This window comes from Gekko japonicus, unplaced genomic scaffold, assembly GCF_001447785.1.
Source record: "Gekko japonicus isolate JY-2015 unplaced genomic scaffold, Gekko_japonicus_V1.1 scaffold791, whole genome shotgun sequence".
Lineage (NCBI taxonomy): Eukaryota > Metazoa > Chordata > Lepidosauria > Squamata > Gekkonidae > Gekko > Gekko japonicus.
Genome location: NW_015173696.1, coordinates 561,385 through 569,804, shown reverse-complemented (window position 1 = coordinate 569,804; position 8,420 = coordinate 561,385). Strand labels below are relative to the sequence as shown.

At 45.6% G+C, this 8,420-nt stretch overlaps 1 protein-coding gene across 1 annotated transcript in view; it reads right to left on the bottom strand.

Annotated features, from left to right (window-relative positions):
- The window catches only part of ZZEF1 (zinc finger, ZZ-type with EF-hand domain 1), a gene marked incomplete at its 5' end in the record, with an annotated part of 113,749 nt that overhangs the window by 82,544 nt on the left and 22,785 nt on the right, over positions 1 to 8,420 (bottom strand). Inside the window, 3 exons of the mRNA XM_015423192.1 lie at positions 3,211 to 3,389; positions 5,072 to 5,188; positions 6,141 to 6,351. Of these exons, the coding sequence (XP_015278678.1) occupies positions 3,211 to 3,389; positions 5,072 to 5,188; positions 6,141 to 6,351 (507 nt within the window). The remainder of the gene's footprint in view (positions 1 to 3,210; positions 3,390 to 5,071; positions 5,189 to 6,140; positions 6,352 to 8,420) is intronic.

The window sequence follows — 8,420 nt, the reverse complement described above, 5'->3', positions numbered from 1 at the left end:
GGAGGAGTGCGGAATCAAACCCGGCTCTCCCAGATTAGAGTCCACGCACTTAACCATTATGCCAAACTGGTGCACAGAATCTAATCTGGGAGAACCGGGTTTGATTCCCCACTCCTCCACTTGCACCTGATGGATGACCTTGGGCAAGCCATAGTTCTGGCATAGCTGTTCTTAAAAAAGAGCAGTTTCTGTCAGAGCTCTCTCAGCCCCACCTACCTCACATGGTGTCTATTGTGGGGAGGGGAAGGGAAAGGAGTTTGTAAGCCGCTCTGAGACTCCTTTGGGTAGTGAAGGGCGGGGTATAAATCCAATCTCCTCTTCTTCTTCTTTTATTGTTTTTGAAGTTACAATTACAAATTACACCTGGGGGGCCAGTGAGTGTGGGGTAACAATGTTGCAACTAAAAGCTAGCTTCTTGGTGAAAGAACAGATGTACAATACAAAATGTACAAGTTTCTCTCAGTACAGGGCTGTAAATATTACTGGTTTCCACACTGTATCTACAAGCTGGATTAGAGGACAGCACCTTTTTCACAATTAAAGAGCCAAACTATGTTAAAATTGAGAGCAAGAGATCAACCAAGAGCCCAGTATAAGGAAGTCCAATTGCACATCTCAAAATACACAGCTTGACATGAAGGAGAACTGATGTGCTGATAAAGTTTCTGAGAGTCCTATATTGGGAAGTGGCCCACCAAAGGTTTCACAATAAGTAACAGGCATACCCAGGAGGACCCTGTGCATTTGTTTTAGTGAACAGGCATTAGTCTGCATGTCATTCACGATGAGAATACTAGCAGTGATTCCCTGCTATCGTTTCCCTTTCTGCAAAGCATTTCTAAGAAGCTCTTTAGTCCCACACAAATCTTTGGTTTTGTTTCCCATCGCTAGCTGGTTATTCTAACATCCCACCTACCCCTCCAATACACCTTTGCTTAAATATCTGATGGGGGGGGGGAGATCCACATTTTGTTCCATAATGGGCCTCAGGCTGCAGACGTCTGAACTAGGTGCTGGCTGCTAAGAACAAAACAAAACAAAAAAACCCTGGAGTTTCAATTAGTCTTGTACCCACCCAATACTGTGACTCAGTGGAGTGATTATGACATTCTGCTAAGGCTGCTCACTGCTAAACCAAGCTCCATAAAGGCAGCAAGGACTCTGCATCCCTCTGCACAGCTACGGCCGTGAAGTGCAGTGGTTAGAATGCTGCATTAAAAGCAAGGAAATGTGACCGCGTCCCCACCCTGACGTGATGCTCACGGGGTGACCTTGGCTATTTCATAATTTTCATGGGGGGGGGGAAATGCAGGCGAGGAGAACAAAATACACCACCTTTAAACTCCTTGAGGGAACAGTAGGCTAAAGATGTAATTGACAGGGGAAAGATTGACATCGTCTACTCTGCGCGCTGAAGGAGAAAATGAGGAAGGGAATAACTGAGCTCTGAGTTCTTAGGAGGAAGGGCAGCACATGAGAAACACACAGATGTTGCTTTTATTATTAGGCACAAAAGTATAAGTAGTAGTTAGCACCTTAAAGACCAACAGCATTTTCCATCTGATGAAGTGACTTTTGACTAATAAAAGGCTTCTGATCGGGAAAATTTTGTTTGGTCTCTAAAGTTCTATTGGACTCTAAATTTGTTCTGCTACTACATTACTAACATGGCTACCCACCTGAAACAATCTACCAATTATTAGTAAAGGTAAAGGTTCCCTTGCTCAAAAGCCAGTCGAATAGTCGAATCCGACTCTAGGGTTGTGGTGCTCATCTCCGTTTCAAAGCCGAAGAGCCAGCGCTGTCCAAAGATGTTTCCATGGTCATGTGGCCGGCATGACTAAACACCAAGGCGCACGAAATGCTGTTACCTTCCCACTGAATTGTTACCTATTTATCTACTTGCAATTTCTTGCTTTCGAACTGCCAGGAGCTGGAACTAGAGACGGGAGCTCACTCCGTCATGTGGCACCCGGGTCTCAAACTGCTGAACTACTGACCTTCCACAGCCTGCAGTTCAGCGTCTTAACCACTTGAGCCACTGCAGCAACCAAGTATTAGGCAGCCACTATCACAAGCCTTAACAGTCACAGTAAATAAGGCTTCTTGAAAAACATATTGTCTGATTCATAGAAGGGGAAGCAGCCAGCCTTCACACAAGCAGAAGACATTTCCTCTTATGCAAGAAGAATCCACGGTTTCTGTCGATTTCTTTCTCAAGCTACAGCCTCCCATATCATTCCTCAAGATCCACGGAAACAGCAAGAGGGAGACACCAGAGATCTCTTCCAGGAGTGGAGCTCTGCTCACTGTTCTCAGGATCCAGTCTGTATTTTCTTATATACTGAATTATTGAGGAGTTTATGTTTTGCCTTTTAAACAAGGCTGTCATGAACATTTTTAAGCTAGTGGCTCTGTCATCTCCATTGACCACTCCTTCTTAGGAGGTTCTGAGCAAGATGTCTAGAGCTGCCCCAAAATAAGCTTAATATATTTCGTGATACTCTGGGGGCATGAGACGTTTTACATAATCCATGCGGCTGTACTAGGTTTGCAACCCTATTATAAAGCATCTGTGCTCTTAACACAATTCCACCAGACAGAGATAATCTCTCTTAACATTATTACAAAACCAATTACTTCTATAGTTTAGATAGCATATGTTATAAATGCTATTGAATGACTACCTTAAAATGGTAGAAAAGAGCAAGAGTCCACTAGCATCTTCAAGACTAATAACATTTGTGGCAGGGTATTAGCTTTCGTGAGTCAGTGCTCACTTCTTCTTTAATGTACCACTGGACATCGGCTCTTTGCTACTGCTACAGACAGACTAACACGGCTAGTCATCTGGATCTAGCTTTAAATGGTGCGTGAGATAGAAGGGTGTGTGTACTATTGTTGGCTCCTGACATGGAATTCTGGAGAGGAAACAGCAATGAAAATTCTACATCACCAGAAACCACCCTGGTTACTTGCCTTCTCTCAGAGGGACAAACTGCTCCTTACCTCAAGCAAGTCGCTATTAGTAATAATTTTGGAAAAAAAACATGAGAATGCACCATTTTGGCTCAGCCATCATGCTTAAACACTGTTGATGAACCATACGATCTGCTAAGCCATGCAAAGAATATCACACTCATTGTGTGTGTGTGCGTGCGCAAACGCACTTGCTTTCAGACCATCAGAGCACACCACACCAACACCTACCATATTTATAGAGCAGGTTTTGTCGGACTGTGGCCATGGAAGCGATGAGAGATGCAGCTTTGTACGGCGTTTCCAGATGGTCAGAAATCGTGCAGAGTGAGCTCAGCACTTTAGCAATGCTCCCTCTGGCGAGAGCAAATGCCAACGTTGTGAGCTCTACCTCCGGAGAAGCACAACAACTAGGAAAGGGGAGGGGGGGGGGGAGAAAGATCTGTAAATTCAAGCATGCAGTAAAAAAGTTTTTAAAGTTGGCATCTTAATGTTACTCGTATTTTATTTAGTTAGTTATTCTATTCGAACACTTAAATCCTGCCTTTCCTCCTGGTTCAGGCACAAACAGGCACACTGAACACACTTCCAAGACTTCCAGATCTGCATATATTTTGCGGCATTTCAAGCACCAGAAGCCTTCTACATGTTTGGCAGGCAGACTGCCCTACATTCAATGCACGGCATCTCCAAGGGTAAAGGATCTCAGGTAGCAGGACTAAGGAAGTTGCATCTCAAGGAGACCACCTGCCAGTCAAGTCGGAAATGAGCTGGAGAGAACAATGTTCCAATTCAGTATAAGGCAGCTGAAGATGTCCACATGCATTAATATAGGTAAAAAAGGTAAAAGTTCCCTTGCTTGAAAGCCAGTCGAGTCCGACTCTAGGGTTGCGGTGCTCATCTCCGTTTCAAAGCCGAAGAACCAGCACTTTCCTAAGATGTTTCGCACGGAACACTGTTACCTTCCCACCAAAGTGATACCTATTTATCTACTTGCAATTTCTTGCTTTCGAACTGCTAGGTTGGCAGGAGCTGGAACTAGAGACGGGAGCTCACTCCGTCATGCGGCAACTCTGGTCTCCAACTGCTGAACTACTGACCTTCCGCAGCCTGCAGTTCAGCATCTTAACCACTTGAGCCGCAGCTCCTTGCATTAATATGGAGAGGCATAAATTTAAAGCCCTGTGTTAGATAGTCCAGGCTAGCCCGATGACATCAGATCTCGGAAGCTAAGCAGGGTCAGCCCTGATTATTATTTGGATGGGAGACCACCAAGGAAGTCCAGGGTTGCTATGTCAGGGCAGGCAATGGCAAACCACCTCTGAACACGTCTTGCCTTGAAAACCCTGTGGGGTCACCATAGGTTGGCTGCGACTTGACGGCAAAAGAAAAAAGTTTAAAAGAAGCGCGTTTAGAAGAGAACAACCAAATAAGGCAAGCTATATTTTTAGGATCTTGGGCTGAAGTTTGTTTTGCTAGAGGACCAGTCTGAGTAGAGCAAGCGAGTCCCTGTGGATCAAGGCTTCACCTCCCGCCCTATGAAAAGAGCCTGCGAGAAAATGCTGTCGTCACCAGCCCTCACCCTCCCTACAAGGCCTCTTTCGCTTCTGAGTTAGCTTGCAGTGGGCCTTGGTAGCATTGCTAAGGGGGTCAGATTCAGCCCTGGTGCTACCAGTTCCTAGTTCATCCTTTAGGAAACATCGACTTATTTCTGTGACAAATGTGCCCTCCCCTTTTACATCTGCAGAACTCAATGGGAAACAGGCTATGTCTGCCCAGTCCGGCTACGCACCCACTCAATTAGGACAGGTAAGTTCTCGTGGATGGGTAACTTGCAAGGCGTGTCATAATACAAGACCCATTATTCCTTTCCTTTCATTTATTAGCTCCATTGACCGGAGGTCTTAAGCCAAGACCCACTACTATGAAACAGGGAGAACAATCCCTTGGTATCCTCTTTCCACACAATTACAGTATAAGCATTTATCACGTCCTCCTCCTTTGCTGAGTTAAACTCAAAAGCCCCAGTCTTTGCTCAGCCCTTTTCAGCACCCATCCCCTCCTAATTTGATGGTGTTTGTTATGAATGTACCTGGTAATTCTGAGGAGGAAACTGTCTACTTCTTCCAAAACATTAGGAGACAAAAAACTTGAGAAGTCCGTGGAACCGGGCGACAGAGACAGTGGTGGCATATGCTGCAGGGCTTTCCTAAAGAAGAGGGGGAAAGATCATCTCATCAGAAATGACGCAACAAAACCATTGCTAAAGCTTAGAATGAATGAATGAAGCTGTGCCCGCTGCAAGATGATATTGAAAGTGACTGGGAACCTCTGCCCTTCTGGGCACCTGAGTACATTTTACACATGCCCCATGAGCAGGGCTGTCAGCTCCGGGTGGGGAAATACCTGAAGATCTGGGGGTGGAGCCTGGGGAATGTGGGGTTTGGGGAGGGGAGGGAGCTTGGCAGGATATAAGGCCATACAGTCCACCCTCCAGTTGGCAACCCTACCCATAAGAACATAAAGCCAATGTTGGATCAGGCCAATGGCCCATCCAGTCCAACCCTCTGTCACACAGTGGCCAAAAATACCAGGTGCCATCAGGAGGTCCAGCAGTGGGGCCAGGACACTAGAAGCCCTCCCACTGTTGCCCCCCGCCCCAAGCACCAAGAATACAGAGCATGACTTGCCCCAGACCGAGAGTTCCTACCTATACCTTGTGGCTAATAGCCACCGATGGACCTCTGCTCCGTATGCTTATCTAATTCCCTCTTGAAGCCGTCCATGCTTGTAGCCGCTGCCACCTCCTGTGGCAGTGAATTCCATGTGTTAATCACTCTTTGGGTGAAGAAGTACTTCCTTTTATCTGTTCTAACCCGACTGCTCAGCAATTTCACGAGTTCTTGTATTGTGAGAGCTCATGAGAGCTCAGTGTACTCACAATTCTGACTACCACAAGTAGGGTTTTTTTTGGAGGGGGGCAGAAAAATCACACAAAGGAGAAGGAGGCCCATTGGCTATGGGAGGCCCTGTCTCCTCCAGGCCATGGTTCCTGCCTTTCGCCATCTGCACATCCCCACCCAGAAGAACCCCAAGGCCTCCAAAAGGGGAGAGGAGGGGGTTGCAGAGGAGAAAGACGCAGCAAGGGGAATAGGACTCACTGGGTATTTTGCAAGATGGTGTGGACAATCGCTGGATTTGTTTCCATGGAAGCCGTCACCAAGGAAGTCAAGAGCGACCAGTACCAGATCGCTGAAGCGTCACAGACCGAGACCCCGCCCTTCCTCACTCTCTGGTAGCCGATAGCTCTGAGCCCGTGAATTCTGGTATCGCATCCATCGCTAAGGCAACGTTTGATGTTTATCTGCACATCTGTCAAAGAGCATCAAACAAGGGTAATTTCTTCCAGCCTCGCTTTGCCTCTCATACAGCTCTGGTCATTGCAATGAGGCTTTGCATGGAGAGAACATCCCAGCAGAATCTGCACAAGAGGTCAGATCTGGCCCTGACTTTGTCACCCTCGGTAGCCCCCAAAATACATCGTCGCAGGCAGAGGTCTTATTTTGCCTCATGGTAATCAGTCCACTGCTGCACATTCATTTCAAAAGAAAGGCAATCCACCTCTGAAAGGAGCCCGGCTCCCTCATCCCAAACAAACTCACTGCTCTTCATACAAAATCATTCTCTAACCTAAAAGATGTCTGAAGTCCAGAAGCAGAGATGGAGATGAGCCCGTGGGGGGGTGGGGTACGACACCAGTTTGTTCCACTTCCAAGCGGGTTTCCTCCAGTTGTTCCAACAGTTAGGCATGTTAATGTTGTCAAAGGAATGAGTTCAGCTTTGACAAGAAATTAAATATGGTGTATAATTCAGGTTCCCCCAAATATCTGTTTTTTGCCCGGAAAGCTCAGAGCAAGACTCCCCCCCCCCCATATCTCCATAAATTCTAGAACTTCCATTTATTTAGTAAATTTCTATGCTGCTGCTTCTCCAGACAAGTTGTCCAAGAAGGGTTTTTAATCCCTTTAGTCACATATAAATGTATTAATTTAAATGTTATATGTTCATTCAGAATAAAGAAGAAAGATTCCTAGTTCAAAAGTAATCAGTCAAGATACATGACTGCTGCCCAATGGCCCTTCCAACAGACACTGAGATCCACACAGAATTCCAACAACGGATTAAGCTGCAGTCACAGGCACAACAGCTTCCAAGTAGCAATAGCCGCATTTCATTTAGGGTGTTTTTGTACAGATTGTTGGCGACATCACATTAGGAGGTGACTGCAGCAAAGACAGTGATTTGTAAAATGGGAAAATTTCACTTCAGTACCAGGTAACGGACAACAAACCCTTGAGCAGGCAGATCTATTTCACCTTCATCCCACCTGTCCTCCAAGAAGCTCAGGGCACTGCACATATTTCTCCCGGCCTCCATTAAATCCTTGCACCAACCCTTTAAGGCAGGTGAAGACAAGAAAGTGAGACTGTACCAGCCTCACCTGGGCCTCCTGCTCCTCAACCCAGCACTTTAACCACCACACCACTATGGAATTCGGGCTCCACAAAAATAATTGAGGCACTGGGGTAGCCCTGAAAACATTTACAAGTGCAATGCATGATTTAAACTAGATTTGATTCTTGGAGATTTTGCTGGGGTGTAGAGACTCCTTCTAGAAGGCAGGTGCATAGAAGCAGAGAAGATACACTGGCACAGTTTGCTTAAGGACAGTAAATTACAAAACTGCTTCCGATTTCAATGCTTTACAAATGCAACACCGAACTCTAATGCCTAGATTTCTCTAGTATGGCTCTCTGGCATCTTGGTTATCAGGGAGCGAAAACAATAGTTAAGCAGAGACTTTGGGACACCTCCCTTCAACTGCATAGAGCTTGAGCTCATCTTGTCCCGGCAGTGGGGAACTGCAACTAAACCTTTGTCCCATCGACATACCTCTATACGCTGGAATTCCCCAAACATCGCAGAGCTTTTACTCTTGCTCGATTAAACATTCTTCCATCTGCCCCTCCTTGAAGGGAAATTCGCCCGTATTTCATATGAAAAGCGTCTCTGCACATGCCACTCCGGTATGGTGGAAACAACTGAGCACATTCTCTTATACTGTTGATTCTACCAGAACATTCGAAATGGGATATAATTGGGATAATATATTCAAGCACCCAGGTAGACCTAACCATTTTTATATTTTGCTGCTTCTTGGAAATCGCTGTCACAAAATTACTTTTGAAGTAGCCAGATTTTGTGCCAGGGCACGTATAATTAGACAGAAGAAGATTGTTTGTTTTAACAAATTTTAACCAAGCACTGTATTTTAAGCCCAGTATATTTATGTCAAGCAACCAATGTAACAATGTAATTAAGGTAATGTTTGTCGATTATTTTGATTGTCTTCTCTGAGCTTGGATTGTAATAAACTTGAC